The sequence below is a fragment of the Vulpes lagopus genome, chromosome 1 (assembly GCF_018345385.1).
Source record: "Vulpes lagopus strain Blue_001 chromosome 1, ASM1834538v1, whole genome shotgun sequence".
Taxonomy (NCBI): domain Eukaryota; kingdom Metazoa; phylum Chordata; class Mammalia; order Carnivora; family Canidae; genus Vulpes; species Vulpes lagopus.
This window is the reverse complement of record NC_054824.1, coordinates 84,638,543-84,656,887: the sequence shown is the minus strand read 5'-3', so window position 1 is coordinate 84,656,887 and position 18,345 is coordinate 84,638,543. Positions and strand designations below refer to the sequence as shown.

Sequence of the window (18,345 nt, the reverse complement as noted above, 5' to 3'; positions counted from 1 at the left end):
AGCACTGAAAAAGAATAGTAATACTGGCATTTCAAAACTCTATTACTAAAAAAAAAAAAAAAAAAAAAAAAAAAAAAAAATTGCAGACAGCTACAGGATAAAAGCACTTCAGAGCTCATCAAATGTACCTCTTGCTTCTTGGAAATGATTGCCATCAGTGTCTACGGCAGAGTCCTATGTACTGGATTCTTCTAGGTATGGTGTGAAGGAGATTTCACTGTCCGTCTCAGAAACTGCAAGGCTAAAGCAGGGCGACGGGAAATGGTACAGCCCAGCGTAGACCAGGTCACCTCAAGCAAGTTTCCTCAACTCCCTATGCCTCAGTTTCCAAGTTTTTAAAGTCAAACTAGAGATGCTTATCTCATAACTTTACTGTGAGAATTAAATGAAAATCCATTAGTCCAGTGCTGCACATAGTAGGTACTAAGGATTGAAAATGCCTTCTTTTTTCTCTTTTACTGAAAGCACGGGCTTTAGAATCAAATGGGCCAGAGTCTGAATCCCTTTTCTTACACTTGCTTCCACATTGGAAAGGCAATTTTCCCTACTTGAGCTTCGGTATATAAAACCCTAAAATGAGTCAATTATACGTACCATGACAGAGACTTTATATCGAATCAGTGGTACATAGGTAACTGCATGGAGGGCTTAAGATAATGGAAAGTAACTCATCATGGTCTACAGTATATTTTCAAATATGGGTTAATGTGTTTGTGCATGTGTCTCTGCACATGCATGTATGTGTGTTATATGTGCACATGTAGATATGGGTGTATAGGGCATATATTTGTGTGCGAGTGTGTGCGAGCACTCTAAATGCATAGGAAGAAGGAACTGTCAGGACGTCCCTTTGTCCCTGTCACTCGCCACAATTGTGTGATGTGGGCACTTGAATTTGAATGATGTGAAAAGTCACTCCTAACTGAACAGGATAAACGAATTCTCTTTATTCTTTTGCTGGGTGACACACATCATATGGATCCGCCCCCTCCCCCTGTCTTTTGAACTACATCTAAGGATCCTTTCATCTGAGAAGTTCAAAGTATGCCCATTACCTATGCATCTTAGTGAAATCTTCGTTTCTAATGCCCATACTTTGGGACAAATAGATAACCAAACTAATTTATCAGGTATTCCTGGTAGCCACTGGGGACACATGATACCTGACCACAGTGACTTGAATTTGTTCCGAAGGCCAATTAGTTAAATAGCAGAAGCCAGGTTATTCCCTTCTGATAAGCAGTGCAAAAGCTAGAAATTCCAGTTTAAGCACAAATGAATTGTCTCCTTTTCCAAAGTGGTATGACCTTGTTCTTCACAAAGACCAGAATAGTGATTGCTAGAAATGCTAGTGCTGTTCAGTCATATTTTCTTAATTCTGTAGTCTTAGTAAAAGACAGACTGTATTGTTAAATGCATTATGGGTTATATTTAGAGTTGGTAGAGTTGATTTATCTAATCCAAAGGCCAAGGCCTGCCCTTGGATGTGTCCAATGTATAAATGTGCATCCCTGACCAGAGGAGCATCTGCTTGAAATGCAATGTTCTTTTGCTAATGGGATCTTTAGAGCTTGCTCGTGGTGGAGGTGGGCCCTGGGCACACAGCACCCGCTGGCTTTTGCCATACTCACAGTTCACAGTGACCTTCACTTGTCTGACATCCGCCGAGGAGACTTCATTGGCAGCTTTGCACTCATATTTGCCTGACTGCTCCCTGGTGATGCCAAGGATCTCTAGATATTCTTCTTCTCCTTCAAATTCTCTCCCTGAAAAACAGAAATTTGCATGATTGTTTTTTAGGTTTAAAATATGCAGCAGAGCACTTATGTTTTCAGTAAATGCAAATGGCTTTTTCATAATTTGACCATGTATTTGTCTGAGGTCAGTTTCCACAGAAGCAGACCCCATGACAAAAAGTCACATGAAAGTGATCATGGAAGGAGAGTTCTCAGGAAAAACCAGCATGGCAGTGGGAAAATGGGACCTGGAAGAGAAAGAAGCCAAGAGAGGATGCTGGTCACATCCCACAGAGGGTAATGTGGTTTAATCCGTCAGGGAGCTGTGGGGAAAGCACAGGTCCCACTTAAAGTTGTCCTGACTAAAAGTCAAGAAACTGCAGTATTTAGGCATCTGCACCCACCAGTCATTGGTGAAGGGCTCAGGACAGAGTGGGAATTGGGCATACGGTTGTAAGGGCTCAGAGGGGCTACTTGTCTAAGCACTGTTGCCATCAATTACACCTTGTGGCCAAACACACTTCCAACCAGAGTTGTTATTATGACATGAGGTTTCCTTATGAGAAACTGTCACTCTTCTCCCTCAAATTATGTGGAATTCTGTTTACAAAGGTCATGTTCAAAACTCCGTCTTGTAGTTATGGTTTTCTTGCTCGGTGTCAAACCACTTCATCATTGAGGCTTTCAGACTACAGACCAGATCCATGAGAATGTGCTGCTGATGCTGTGCTTTGTGACAGATGGTGTCACATGGAGGTGGGTGGTAGGAAGCTCAATACCATCGGTTTAGTCAGTTAGGATTAGGGGTCCGGAGGTCCTTTTTGGAAAGTTCCACAAAGTTGGATGTGTCCATTTGGTAATGAAATTTCAAGCCAAGCAGACTTGTTTAATTCTCCTCCTGTGAAGTATAACTGATTAAATGACTTTCTTCCTGGAAAGGAGTCACGGCAGGGAGAGAAGGAATAGAAAGTGGAAGGGGAGGAAAAGGAACGGAAGGAAAAGAAGCTGAAATGGAAAGGGGATTGAGCAGGGGAGTTGCTTGGCCAGAAAGGCGTATGGACTTGAACTCCAGCTAAATTGAACCCTCTTTATCCCAAATTACTAAACCCGATTTCTGTTGGGTTAGGATAAAGCAGCTGAGGAGGGTGCAAAAGGACACAGTCCTGCCCCGTGAAGAAATCTTGCTCTTGGTCATCCCACACTAAATGATACCAATTAATAGCTTTGCTCAAATGCCACAAGCTGTTTTCCTTTTCTGGAAATTCCCTAATGGCCAAATCAACGTAACAGACAGCTACCATAGAGACAAATTCACTGCCTAAATATGTCAGCCAAGCCTGTTAACTTGGCTCCCAAAAGAACACGGGGCCTGTTTGATAACATCCTGTAACACAACTGTCAGGACTATTCCAAGCTTCAAGTTCCAAGCTTCAAGTCTTTGTCAATGGTCACTATCACCAGTGTTGAGGAAACTATGCAATCCCAACAAGAAAAGGCAGTAGTTTTACAGAATCATCTGGTTCTGGAGCCCTGCACTTTAACTAGCACATGTTTCTACTGAAAATGCTTTAGAGTTAGTCTATTAAGTAAATAGCTGCATATCATCTATAAAAGATTAATTTTCCCCCCTATTTGTGTTTTCGCCTTTTTTCTTCTTCACATTCAGGGAAGCAGACAGACCTGACTTCACATGCCACAGAAGTAGAATGTGGTAGGAAAGAAAACAGAAACTTGTGGAGGGGTAAGAGTCCACTGTATTGGATGAACTGGGAAGAATTTAGGCTTGGAGGAAAAAAATTCTTTCCTACATACTTGCAACTGTGGACTGAGAGTCATGACAACTAATTGATGCTAAAATCTTGTAGCTAAATATAAATACCCTGAAGACAAATGTTGACAACTGCAGGCCAAAATAGGTGTAAACTCATTAAAAAATCTAGAATACAGAGGTGGAATTGACAGACAGCATTACTGATTTTGAGAATGACGGATTGTAGTAAAAGAAGAGTTTGGGATGCCAGGCTGGTTCAGTCAGTTAAGTGTCTGACTCTTGGTTTCAGCTTAGGTCACCATCTCAGGGTCGTGAGATGGAGCTCCACAGTGGGCTCCACACTGAGCACCCCTCTGCCCCTTCCCTTGTTTGTGCACTCTCTCTCTAAAATCAATCAATCAATCAATCTTTAAAAAAAAGAAAGAAGGGTTCAAATGATTTCTGAACAGTTTAGGATTTCTGCTGTGCTGGGCTCCCACACCCCTCAACCTCATTCCTGGGTAGGTATGAGCTGTCAGTGAAAGAGAGAACAAGTGCAGTCTTCTTAGAGACAGCCAACAACACTGAATTCTTTTCGATTCCCATGAAATACCTAGAAATGGTGGGTAGTGAATTCCTACCTTGCATTCTGAATTTTTAAAAGATATAAACCTGTTCTAGGAGAGCAAAAGGCGACTTTTAGCGTACCAACTAAGGCCCTACCAGTTTGGGAAAGATAGCACCTATGAGGGTAAGATGAACTAGAGAAAATAAAGTGGTATTTACTGGGTTTTTGGACCTGGGATTCTTACACAATAATGTAGGTATTAATAATCTCACTTTTTCTGGTAAGCAGATAATAATGAGTTTTCAATCCCACATGTCCAGGAAGAATTTACCCCAATACCACTGAAGATGAAGGGGAGTTTCTCTTACATGCCCCATCCTGTAAGGCAGGAAAATCATTTTGCTTCTCCCATGGCGGCTCTCCTCCTCTCTGATGGCTGCCTTGATCCCCAGCACATGTGTATGGAGCTGTTTCACTGGAGTGGGCAGTCTCAGTGTACAAACCAAACACAGATGACAGAAACTAGAAGGTCTTCCTCTATCCAACAAGCTTGATAAGAATTTAAAATATTAAACAACACCTCTGGGCCCTTCTTGTCATTCTTCCTTTGCCCCTTGGATCCTTCAGTTGAAATTCTTATACTTCCTGGCACTTATTATTATTATTATTAAGAGAGCAGAAAGAAGCAGGGGGAAGGCGGAGGGAGAGGGAGAGAGATAATCATAAGCAAGTCCCAAACCCAGCATAGAACCTGACTGGGGGCTGTATCCCGTGACCCTGAAATCATGACTGGAGCCGAAATCAAGAGTCCCATCCTTAATTGACTGAGCCACCCAGGTGCCCCCATGGCACCTCTTGCTATTTCTTACACCCGTAGGAGACTTTACCCACAGCACATTATCTGTCCTACTTCACTTGAGCATTTCTTATTAATCCACAGTGATCTGAGAGGAAATGGGAGCTTTTCTATTGGACAGGATTTGGCACAGATTAGTTTGTTGAGTTAGCTGAACTGAATTAAGAAACACAAGTAGATGGGACGCCTGGGGGGCTCAGTGGTTGAGCGTCTGCCTTTGGTTGGGTCGTGATCCCGGGGTCCTGGGATCGAGTTCCGCATCATGCTCCCCGTGGGGAGCCTGCTTCTCCCTCTGTGTCTCTCATGAATAAATAAAAAAAAGAAAATCTTGAAAAAAAGAGAAAGAAACACAAGTAGAAACTAGAGCCAGATTCAATACATCATAAAGCTTAAGAGAACGAAATACTGAAAGATGGCTCAGTAATTCTCTATGAGAAGCTGGTGTATCAATCTCCTCTTTTTGATGATCCTCACAGAGTGCATTTTCATTGGGGAAGAAAGGGTAGACTGAGTCCTACGCTGCTGAAAAGCTGGACAGAGCCTCTCTGGCTGTGTCCCCGAGGATGCATTTGCTATGCGGGGTTATGGTTTCAAAAAAAGGTGTGGCCACACCAACACAGCCCCCAGGTAGAAACAGTCACCATGACACAGCTTTTATCAGATCAAGCGCAGCTTTTTGTTCAAAGCATGCAGTACATGTTGTTAACCTTGAATCAGAATTCTAAAATGCGCTCAGATTCTCTTGCTTTTCTTCCTTTGCTCCAGTATATCTGTCCCCCTCAGGGCATCTTTCCCCTCCACCCTTTCAGTTCACTCTGACTGGCTGCTCTCAACCCAAGGGTCCTGTCACGGGTTCCCTACACCCTCACAACCTTAAGAAGGCTCTCAGGCCAGAGTGTAATACTTAGCCTTTGTCAAGTTCTCTGGAGGAATAAAGCCCTCTGGCTACAATGTGGGCCTTTCTCTTGTTCCTATTATTTTCTGCCCTAGTATAAATGTTTACTTGAAATGCAAATTTCAATATTTTGGTATTTTAAACATCTCAACCTATTTCCACAAGCCTGCTCATGTCGCCGAGTGTTATATTTATTCTGGGATCTGGTGTTTAGTTTAAATCTCCCTTTGCTTAATGTGCTTTTGTGTCTCCTGGCAATATTCAGCTACGAGGCTAAATAACTTCTCGTCCTCCTCAGTGGATGCACCTTTCAGACTCTTGAACATAATTAGCATATCCCCTCGTAGTCACTGTTTACTCAAATTGTACATATTAGTTCTTCTTAATATTTCTTCATAAGTCAGAAGGAACGGCCTAGAGCTAATGGCAAGAGGAAAGCGATCTCTTCGTGTTCCCTAATGTAGAGGCAAATCAGGCAGGAATAATGCCAATTAAAGTATGCCAGGTGCCACAGTCTTAGCAGCTTCAGAATACTGTGCTTTGGTTAAACTGGAGGAATTCACATCCAAAATGTTGATTTATTTAGATTTCCGAGGTCAATCAGGCATTTGGAGGCGAGCAGCCATTTGAAATTAAATACATTTCTGTGGCACTGCTCTCTTTTTCTCCCTTTCCCTCCTTCCTCTCTCTCTCCCCCATATCCATCCTTCACTTTCCCCCACATACATGCATATAGACAAATAGCTATTTACCTACATGTAACTATTTACTTGAACTTTCAGGAAACAACATACAAACTCACTAACACCCAAATATTTGCTTACTAAATAGAATAGGCTTATTCTTGCAAATTCCCCAGAGATGACAAGTGCCCTATTTGAAATTAAAAAAAAAAAAAAGACTACTATCCTAATTATCACTATGATATCTTTCTTTTTCTTTATATGAGATATAAGAAATAAAATTTAGAAGTCTTGTTAAAATTTGAGTGTTTTCTGACTTTAAATATGTAGGATTCCAAGGATTCATACATGTTAGGAAATGGAGAAATCATTTTTTTCTCCATTCTGCTAAGAAGAGTCTCAGTATAATATCTCGGTAGATCATTTTTTCACAGAAAGGAAAATGGGTTTGAAGTGGGATTGATGTTCTCTTTGCTCTACTAAATTTGAATATTTACAAATGGCTGTAAACACATTAGCTTCAACACAAACACACATACAGATTAATGAAAAGCAAAGAAGTAGAACTTTTCTTGCAAGGTATGTACGTGTGCTCGTATGCATGTGTTTGTGTGGGCCTGTGGTTAGAAAGGAGAGTGAACAGGGTACACAAAAGCAAGCTATGAGCTTCTACCTCTAAAAATAAAAGAAAAAAGGATTGCAAATCATTGATGCCATTTGAAGTTTTCTGTGCTAACTTCAAATACTGTAACAAGTTTCTGTTCTTACAGTACGTTTTCATGTTTTCTTTTTTTTTCCTAAGGACATATTCACCTGTTCCTGTGTTTGCTTCCTTCCTGACCTTTTTTTTTTTTTTTTTTTTCCGCACATTGCGTTCTATGCAAATATGCTAAAAAAAATGGAGGAGAGAAAGAAACACAAGAAATCCAAAAAGAAATATGCCTGCAATGGGGTTCTGTTTATATTTCCAGCCATGTCTCTCTCTCTAGATCCTTTGAAGTTTTGTTTTTCAGCTTCACATCCCACCTGAGAGATTCTTTAGCATTTGACAGTGTTTCTGTCCAAAGGGTGAAACCACTTCTCATCCCCACCTCTCACCACCCATCATGAGAAGGTTGAAGGGAGTAGTAAGTGATCATGATGGAAAGAAGACAGGTGTGGGGGCGGACACAGTTGTCAGAAGCAACAATCATAGGACAATAAGGAGACACAGGGAGGAACACTGCATTGAAGACATACAATGGTGATACAATAGGGATGATTTTAAGGAAGAGATCAAGGGATGGAAATGAAAGAAGAGAGAGTTCTCTAGAGAATGAGGCATTTGACTATTGAGATATTTGAGTTACATGGAAGGGAAGAGGTTGGTTACTCTGCTGTAGAAATGTTCCCCATTTGAATAGGAAGACACAACAGGGTGTGGATTATGCAAATTGGCCCCATGCCTTCTGCAGCCCCAAAGGGTGTAGTTAGTACCCAGAAACCAGAGGCAAGCACAATGCCAGGAGAGATTCACAACTGGCTTTGGCTCTATGAATGAGCATGAGCCAAATGAAGAAGAACGCCCTGGCATTATTTTTCTTGGCATGCAGAGAGATCCAATTCATTATGGTTTGCATTTTTTGCTTTCACATACAAAAAGTCAGCTAGTTGACAGTTTGAGCTCAGCATCCAACCGGAAGCTGCCTGTCTACACATCCTTTTTATTCCTGGGGCATGACATTCTGTTGTTGTACTCATATTTAACCATTACCTCTTATTTGGTGTCAGTTTTTAGAAACCATTCTGCCCTTCTAAATGCTAGGCTTGAAATCAGGATTCCCTATGCTCTGTTTTTCACAAGGGGAATTGTATTGATAACAGCGAGTCTTCCATTGTAGGGACCACATCTGGTTTTGCTCATCATTGTAGTCCTCTCCATCAGGATGTGCAGCACGATACGATGCTGGATGACTGGAGTGCTCCAGGAATATTGCAGGGTGATCGTTGGCAGAGCTACAGACTAGGCACTGCACTAGGTAACTCAGATATTACCCCATTTAATTCACAATACTGTGTCCAAGTGCCCACAGATGAGGAAACATGGGAATCCAGGTTTAGAGAAGACCCTGAAGGAAATTGCCCAGGTATGTAATGCTATTAAGGACAGCTGAGGTTTGAACCAGTCTGTGGGCTTCTGGAGCTCATGTTCCCAACTAGGCATGTCTGCTTTGATCATTATAGTGCCATGAGATGCGATAGTTAGCTGGTCTCTTAGCTCTCAGAATCTGCTCTATTTCTGTCTACGGAGTATAAAATGGGAGTTTGAGAATGGGAAACAGGGAATTTCCAAAGCAATGCAGCTCAGTTACAGATAAAGACAGTAAAAGACAGCCCTCAGTTTTTATTTTTTAATTTAATTTAATTTTTAAAAAATATTTTATTTATTCATTCATGAGAGACACAGAGAGAGGCAGAGACATAGGCAAAGGGAGAAGCAGGCTCCCTGCGGGGAGCCCAATACAGGACTCGATCCCAGGACCCCAGGATCACAACCTGAGCCAAAGGCAGACGCTCAATCACTGAGCCACCCAGGAGTCCTGCCTTCAGTTTTTATAAGGATTGTCCACTTACCTTCTTTATTGAAAGAATCAAATGAAGCAATTTATTTGAAAAAAAAAAAAAAGAAAAAGCCGATAACTTGGATGTATAGCAGTACCTACTTATTTATAGAGGCCCCACCAAGGCCCCTAGCGCACACATATGCTAACAGGAAGGAAAGGAGGTATAGGAACAGTATAGAATAGACTTTTTTTTTTAAGATTTTATTTATTTATTCATGAGAGACACACACACACATACAGAGAGAGAGAGAGAGAGGCAGAGGCACAGGCAGAGAGAGGTGCAGGCTCCATGCAGGGAGCCCGATGTGGGACTCGATCCCGGGTCTCCAGGATCACACTCTGGGCTGAAGGCAGGCGCTAAACCACTGAGCCACCTAGGGATCCCCTAGAATAGACTTCTTATATTAGGAAAGACTTACTGGGAGGAGTGAGTTTTCAGGAAGTAGAAAAACACAAGTGCAGAAAATCAGAGCTGGCAAATTGTGAAAGGGTGTGGCAATCTTGTTAGCCTGCTTGAAACAGACTTTTCTATGAAGGAGAAATGAGCAGCATGATGTGAGGGGTGGTGTGAAGACTCTGGATTTACTGTGTTTGGTAACTCTGCATGTAACTCTGTACTCTGAAGGTACAATGGAACCTTCCAGAACCTACAAGGTACTGAGTAAAATGGCATTTTTTAATAATTTGCTCCTTCCTTCCTTCTTTTCTTCCTTCCTTCTTCCCTTTCTCCCTCCTTCACTCCCTTTCTTCTTTCCTTCCTTCCTCTCCCTTTCCCTCTCTCCCTTCTTTCCTTCTTTCTTTACCCCCCACTCCTTCTTTCTTTCATTTTGGAATGCCATGGAGATTCGATTGGTTTAAAGTCCTTTTTGAGTGCCTGGGTGGCACACTCAGTTAAGAGTCTAACTCTAGATTTCAGCTCAGGTCATAATCTCAGGGCAGTGAGATCCAGTCCCACATCGGGCTCCACGCTGAGTATGGAGTCTGCTTGAGATTCTTTCTCCTGCTACCTCTGCCCCTCTCCCTGCTGTAGCTCTTTAAATAAATAAATAATCTTTTTAAAAAATGAATAATCGTAAAATATTCCTTTTTATATCAATACCACTTACACTCAGTACCAGCTTCTTGTACTCATTGTATTGTAATAAGCTGTGTGTGTGTGCGAGGGCAGAAGAAAGGAATGTGTGCCACGTACTTGGACATTCGCTTGCCTTGGGGTCTCCCGTAGTCCATTTGAGTTTTCTGAAGTATGAAGTGTATTCTAATGCAGTGTGTATGTTCAAAGCTAAGGACTTCCTTGGTTTGAATGCAGTTGGCACCACTCAGGAAGTTAGGAAGGAGAGCTTAATCTGAGTGAAGATAATGAGTTCCATTCTTTACACATGGCTGGTATCAGGTTTTCTTGGAACATCCTGGAGAGTACGTTCCCCAGGCACCCAGAAATACAGAGTTGCTAAGAGACTGGAGCTACGTGTGGATTCAATGTGTGATGTATACATTGGTCGTAATTCACACCACTGTAGTAGAGACTGAAGAACATTTGTACGGTATAGCATGATGTCATAAAGGGGGGGATTCACTGTCTTCATTTTTATTTCATTTTTATTCCCCACCCTAAGGGTGTGGGGAAGAAGAGGCAAAGAGATAAAACGGAAAAAAAACCCTCAAAACTAGGAGAGTCCTTTGTAATAAAAGAAAAATAAAAATTCCAGCAGGTGTCTATTTTCCAGATGATTTCATAAGAAGGGGGTAAGGCCGAGATTAGAACTGGTGGTCAGAGGTAGCAACAACCAACATCTCTCACCGCTCCATCAAAACTGTCGGGGTGTCATGCGACCTGTCATTAGTGCTTCTGCCTTGGCTGAGGATTAAATATCTAGAGAGATGAGAACAGCAGTTGCTGTTTTCAAGAGTCACATAAATCAATTGGCATTTTGTAAGTGAATGTGTTAAACTCAGCAGGGCAATTGCACTATGGAAGAAGGATCTCTAGGCATAGTTTTGTGATGGCCACAGAAGCCTTTGAAAGGTAATTAAAACAAAGCAGGAATAACCCCATCTGGTCCTCTGCCCTTCCATTCTAGCCCCTATGTTGCAGTGACCTCATTTGGGCTCACCCCCAAATCCTGACCTCACTTCTCTGGCTGCCTCACTGCTGAATGAGCTGTTCGATCCAATTTAGAGAACTGTTCTTGCTTAAAGTCAATAAATAAGTAATGAAGAGAAAAGTGGAGTAAGGGGTGGGGGTAGGTCAGAAAAGGAAATGGTAAGCATGAACTAAATTGATGTTCTTAGAATGTTCCCATTGAACGTCAGGCAGGCAGCTCCAGGTTCCACACAATTAATCCTTAAGGAGTCTGACGATTTGCTTCTTGCTGTTAGCCCCAAATGTAGGAACGAGGAAATACCGCCCCCCTCCATCAACACTCTGCTTGGGTTGCAGCCCTGTGTGTACCAGCACCCCCTCAATCCTGGCCCGGGTTTTTTGGCCTTTCTGTGAAGCAGATGGATCACAGGGGGAACAAGGGGCCCAGCTGCAGTGTTGGGAGCACAGGCCTAGAGGTGGAGTGGGGGCGGGGGGAGCCCAGCCTCTCTGGAAGGCAGTGGCTCTCACAGGCTGGGCCCATGCGCTCCTGGAAGGCTACGGGGGCTAGTGGGCCAAAGCTTAATAGGAAAACAGCAGCGATTTGTCTCCACTGCTATTTATGTTTCAAGCCGTGACAGGCTGTCTATGCCAGTGAGGGTCGCTAAATTTACTGCCTTTCAGATTACTGCCATCGTCTCAGACTCGACAAGTCACTTCATTTAAAAAGAACTGCATGAGGAGATTTCCTCCACTTCTTTTTAAATAAAAACAAAGGCTGAGGAAAAGGCCACCCCAGAGATTTAAAGGGATGAAATGAAGGAAGTCCACAAGACTGTCCTAGCCTGATGGGAAGGTGCTACTTTCACAAAATCCCCTTAATTAAAGTGGCAAGTGAAGGAAAGGGATGACCCCAAATTTCTTGGTTTGACTGATTTGTGGACCAGATATTTTTTAAGTTGGGGGGGGAATGGGGAATAAAATTTACTTTTTATACCTGTTGAATTTGAATCCTTAAAGGATATTCAAATGGAGGTCCCTTCTAAACAACTATTAATGAAGAATAAAACTACTTATTTTGTTTACACTTCGTTTCTTTATTCATTTGTTTTCTGAGGTCTTTATAAACCAAGGACAGCTATAGGCAAAAATAAGGAACTAAGCATCTAGAGGGCAAAGAGGATAGAGATGGGTACCTCTAAATGCTGAATAAGATTGATAATTTAAAATATACATTTTTAGTATATTGGACCCAATACTTAAAAATATATATGCAAGTGGTGTACGATCTGAATAGCAGAGCACGGATTCTGAAGTACAATTATAAACAGTAATTATAAGAAATAGGAAGTAAAAAGAAGATATTATTCTAACTCTTATGGAGTTTATATTATCATCAAGGATAAATATGATTAAACAGTTCTGGAAGGTCTTGACTTTATTTCACATGACTAAGAAATGGATTAAAGGCTTTGGAAATTATATGTGAACTACGTTCTGTTAAAAACTATTCAAATCATGTTTTCATCAATGATGTTAAATGCTACTCCTATTTACAATTTGGCTTATTTCATGATTCTGTTGTTTCTTGACTCTGTCTTTTCTTGGACTAGTCTCCTACTGTTTTTTTTTTTTTTAATTTTAATTTTAATTTTTTTTTTAATTTTTATTTATTTATGATAGTCACAGAGAGATAGAGAGAGAGGCAGAGACACAGGCAGAGGGAGAAGCAGGCTCCATGCACCGGGAGCCCGACGTGGGATTCGATCCCGGGTCTCCAGGATCGCGCCCTGGGCCAAAGGCAGGCGCCAAACCGCTGCGCCACCCAGGGATCCCTATTTTTTAATTTTTAATCTATGTTCGGTGGAGTGGGTAATAAAATGAGCTTTCATACCTGTTGGATTTATACCTGTTGAATTACCAATACTTTTTTGTTTTAAAGTAAACTCTATGCACAACACGAGGATCAAACTCACAACCTTGAGATCAAGAATTGTTCTCCTGAATGAACCCCAGGAACACCCCCCACCATAGCTTTTAACACATTTTTTTTTTAAAGATTGTATTTATTTATTCATGAGAGATACAGAGAGAGAGAAGCAGAGACAGGCAGAGGGAGAAGCAGGCTCCATGCAGGGAGCCTGACGCGGGACTCCATCCGGAGACTCCAGGATCAGGCCCTGGGCCTAAGGCAGGAGCTAAACCACTGAGCCACTCAGGGATCCCCACTTTTAACACATTTTAATTAAAGATATGAATAGTCACTTGTCAGAATTTTCATGATTGGTTCTATATATCTTTTTTTTTATGAACTTTAGAATTATCTTCTAGGTTAAACAAAAAACAAATATTCAGCTTTCTGATTGGGTTTGTATCAGATTTATAGGTTTATTAACAGAGATACAGGTTTATAATCTTGATTTGGTCTATCTAAGAATCTGATATCATATTTAAGTCTTCTTTATTCATCCATCAATTGTTTTTCTTCCTAGGTCGTAAGAATTTTGTATTAAGCTTATTCTATTTTATATTTTCTTACGTATAATGATTAGAGTCCTTTTTGCTATTGTCTAACTGGTATATTTTTAAAAAGCATAGTTTCACATATCAATACTGTAACTACCTAATGAATGATTTTTCTCTTTTATTGTTGCTAAATGATGTCGAAACAACAGGCAATGCTTTGTTGAGAGAAAAAGCTTCCTCATATTATTCACCAAAACAAATTCAGATGTGTCAAATACTTCAAAATCAAACTACATGAATACCAAAGGGATAGACAATAATTTGATAATATTGAAGGAGGGAATATCTTCTAAGCAAGCCATGAAATATAGGAACCATAAAAAAGTTTAGTTTGACCACATCAAAAGTAACATTATTTCATTGTACAAAACCTTCAACAAAATAAATAGGTAAATGAAAAAATAAAAAATGTATTTATAATAAAAATGACATAAAAAGGCTACATTTCTTCAAAAGTTGAATGTTCAAAGTCAGTAGGCTGGTTTGACTATTTGGGGAGACAGTTTGACAATATCTACTACAGCTGAGGACATGCATATGATCCAGCAGTTCCATTACCATGTTCCCCAATGTTCCCTGCAGCATTGGAAACACCCACTTTGCGTAAAAAGTAAATACGTTGTTTTATATTCATAAAATAAAATACCATACAACAAAGAAAATGAATAGATGACAGCTGTAAGTGGCAATATGGATAATCTCCCAAACATAATGTTATGTGAAATAAATAAAACTGAATAAATACAGCATAAATCTCCTCGTATGAAAACTGCAGACAAGCAAAACTAATCTGTTTTTCTAAAATGCTGTATAGTTGTAAAATTATGAAACTAAGTGAGGAAAGGATTATCACAAAATATTTACATTATTATATCTAGTATTTATCAAGTGTTTACTTGTGTCATGCTTTTTATATAAATGTATTCCCTTAATTAAGAAAATTTAATTCATGTAATGCTATCTAGTCACTAAAAAGATATATTGATTATAGAATAGCAGTTACAGTTTATCTCCTTTGTGTTAGAAAACTTGTATTTACACATAAATACATACATTCATATATATGCTTTTTAACACATTTGCTTGTATATATACAATGTCTACATACTATTAGTGATAGTCTTCTGGACTGTGGGCCAGAAGTGTGTAATCAGGGAATTTCTCTTCATTTTATGCCCTTCTATATTGCTTGAGTTTGTGACATAAATCATATGTTACTTTTATATTAAAAGTTGTTTAAAAATGGAATTGGATTTAATAATTCCAGTATAGGAGAAAGACATATTCACCCTTTTGGCTGTCTCCTCAGGGTAGGTTTCTCATAATGAAAAAGAAAATCTCTGAGATTTTTCTATTTCTGGCTTAAGGAGAGAAGAATTAATATGGAAATAAGACACTGATACCGAATGACAGGAGGAAAATCAGCAAGGAAATTGATTTATATAAAAACAGAACAATTCTCTAATTAGGTGGACAATAAAGAGTTTTAGTGACTATATGTGAGCACTGTGGGTTCTACTCTATCTGTACTGTTTGACTGGTGCTATTAAGGAATTGTGACCTGTAGGCCCTGCCCACTTACCCCTGAAACATTGAGATGCAAGCTTGGCCTTCCTTAGAAGTTCTTTCCTCACTATTAAAAGGGATTTGAAAAAATAAAAAAAAATAAAATAAATAAAAGGGATTTGGACCTCAGTGTTGATCCTGAACGCAGCAGGTACCTATATGCACATTCAGATACCTTTTCCTTACCAATTTTCCACTCCACGCACCAGTTTGCTTAATTGCTTTTCTGCCCTTGTCACTGGTGCTCAGATTGCACTCCAGTCCCCAGCTGGGACTACCGTGGGGCCAAACCATAAACTCGGCCCATCATAATCTAGTTGTCGATGTCTCCTTTCCTCTAAGTCTAGATGCTTCTTATTGTATTTCTGTCACTGACTAATCGCCTGCTGGCCTAGTTGCAGCACCATTACCCATAAATCTCTGTGCCCTGCTACAGTCATAGACCTTGGACTTGAATATTCTGAGAATGATCCCAACCTGAGTTTCCTTAATGATATGAATTATAGGTCTGAGATGTGGGTGGAAAGAACCCATCCTTTGTCCTAGTTTGTTTCTTCTTTTATACTCCTTTAGCCCAAGCAAAACTCAACCATCTTCCTTTCTCTTTTTTTTTTTAAATAAATTTATTTTTTTTTTTGGTGTTCAATTTGCCAACATACAGAATAACACCCAGTGCTCATCCCGTCAAGTGCCCCCCTCAGTGCCCGTCACCCATTCACCCCCACCCCCCACCCTCCTCCCCTTCCACCACCCCTAGTTCGTTTCCCCATCTTCCTTTCTCACTGGGAACTTTTAAGTTAAGTTTGCTAGTGGTTAGGTCCTACAGCACCTAACAGGCAAAAATTACAATTATTTTCTTAAAAGTATAACATTTATATGGAGAACTTTTATGGGTAGAGAGAGCAGGTGATAACAAATGCCCATCGTACAGAAATAACAGGCTCAGTCCTTTTTTCCACATTATATACCATAGACTTGGTATCTCATCCAAGCACTGAAATGTACTCAAGCATTTGTTCATAACTGATGACTTCCCAGCCCTGCGTTGAAGTCATTTTGCCTTGCTCTAGGAAGCTGATCACTGCGACCACACAGAATAACTATTCATAGATTCAATTGCTTTAACGGATTTCAACCTAAGATCTGTCAAATGCTTGTTTAAGACTCTTGATAATTACAAATTGTATTGAAATCCCACCCGCAAAGTGATAGTATTAAGATGTGGGGCCTTGGGGAAGTAATTAAGTCATGAGGGTGAAGTTCTCATGAATGGGAGTAGTGCCCTTTATTATTATTATTTTTTTCTTTTTGAGTTTTGCCCTTTATGAAAGGACTCCAGAAAGCTCTCTTGCTCCTTCTACTATGTGAGAGGACACAGGAAGAAGATACTCATCTATGAACCAACAAGGGAGTTCTCACCAGATACTGAACCTGCTAGGGCTTTCATCTTGGACTTTTCAGCCCCCAGAACTGTGAGAAATAAATGTTTGTTGGGTAAGCCACCCAGTCTATGGTACTTTGTTATGACAGCCTAAAGTGACTGAGACAGCATATCTACTCAGCACGCTACCATCCATTTATTTAAGAGTCTCTGGAGTCTATCCAAGGATCACGTATTTAGAAAGCAAGCCACTTGGACCATGATTATTTATGCACTTCCTAGAAATGGCTTCACTGAAGTGAGACCACAGGCTTTACTATAAAGACTATAAAAAATTACCCTTTTGAACACATTTTCTATGTATTTCATAAACTTCAGTCAAATATATTGTCTAATACATTACTCAGTACTCTTTATAAATGCCCTCCCTGCATCAGATATTTGCAGAAAATATTTCCTTTTTTAAACTCTTGCCACTGTTTTTAAAATAACAAATAACTCTGTGAATCAATGCATTTTTTTCTTTTGCTTTCACTTTAGAAAGATTATGCAAATATCGTGCCCAGATGTAGTAATCAGTTTATCCCAGGTTCCTGTCAGCATCTACTCCATTGTTCCTCAAAATGTGATCCATGGACCACCTTTATAAGAATCCCATTGGGAGCTTATTATACATTGTGGATCATTGGGACCTTTCACAGACTTACTCAATCAGAACCAGCAGGAGTAAGGCTCAGGAATCCATGTGTTTATAAAGCTCCCAAGCTGATCCCTGGGCACACCTACATTTGGGAATTATCCACCTGATTTTAGTAGTCTGTCATTTAGGGACACATCCCTTTTCTTTTCTCAAGGGACTTCAATTAACTTTAGCTGACAAGTTTAACCTTGGCTCGTGATCAGGGATCAATCCAATTTTTAGGTCAGGGGAGACTGAAGGAGAAAAGTTAAATTCTCATAAGAAGAATCAACATTCTGCATTGAACGTGACACTCAGTTCTCTGTCCTGAGCTAACAATTCAAACCTCCATTTGTTGGTACCACTTTGTGCCACACAGAGCTGCTTACACATGCTAATTCATTTCTCTATAGGCATATTATTTTCTCTTTCTTTACAACTGATGTCGCTTAAATTTAACAAAGTTAAAGAATTTTCCCAAAATCACACAGTAAATGACAAAGCCACGATGTCTGTGTGAGTCCAGTGTTGTAACCATTATTCCATATTTTAAAAATTTCAGCTCTCATCCTGGTACTAATCTCCATCTTGCCTACCAGGTGTAGACAGTAGCTTCCTAACAAAAGCCAATGCTGACTACCTGCTGGCCTGCCTAGAATTCTAAACAAAACCTGGGACCCAATTCCCAATTGTCTGCTGTCCTTTCCTTTCTGTCCTGCAATTCACTGTGTTTTGCTCAGCAAAGCCACTAGATTTTCTTTCTTTCTTTCTTTCTTTTTTTTTTAACATTTTATTTATTATTCATGAGAGACACACAGAGAGAGGTAGAGACACAGGCACAGAGAGGAGCAGGCTCCCTGTAGGGAGCCCAATGTGGGATTCGATCCCGGGACTCCAGGATCATGGCCTGGGCCAAAGGCAGGTACTCAACCGCTGAGCCACGGAGGTGTCCCCTGCCACTAGATTTTCAAATTGTAAAAGTAACTCAAGAATAGGGCATTTATATGCAAAGTTGGGCAAGA

General features: G+C 40.3%; 1 protein-coding gene across 2 annotated transcripts in view; it reads right to left on the bottom strand.

The window, feature by feature from the left end:
* Window positions 1–18,345, bottom strand: part of LOC121500641 (limbic system associated membrane protein) — a 650,912-nt gene that overhangs the window by 48,922 nt on the left and 583,645 nt on the right. For both annotated transcript variants that reach the window (XM_041772536.1, XM_041772544.1), the window contains exon 4: window positions 1,632–1,766. In XM_041772536.1, the coding sequence (XP_041628470.1) occupies window positions 1,632–1,766 (135 nt within the window). The remainder of the gene's footprint in view (window positions 1–1,631; window positions 1,767–18,345) is intronic.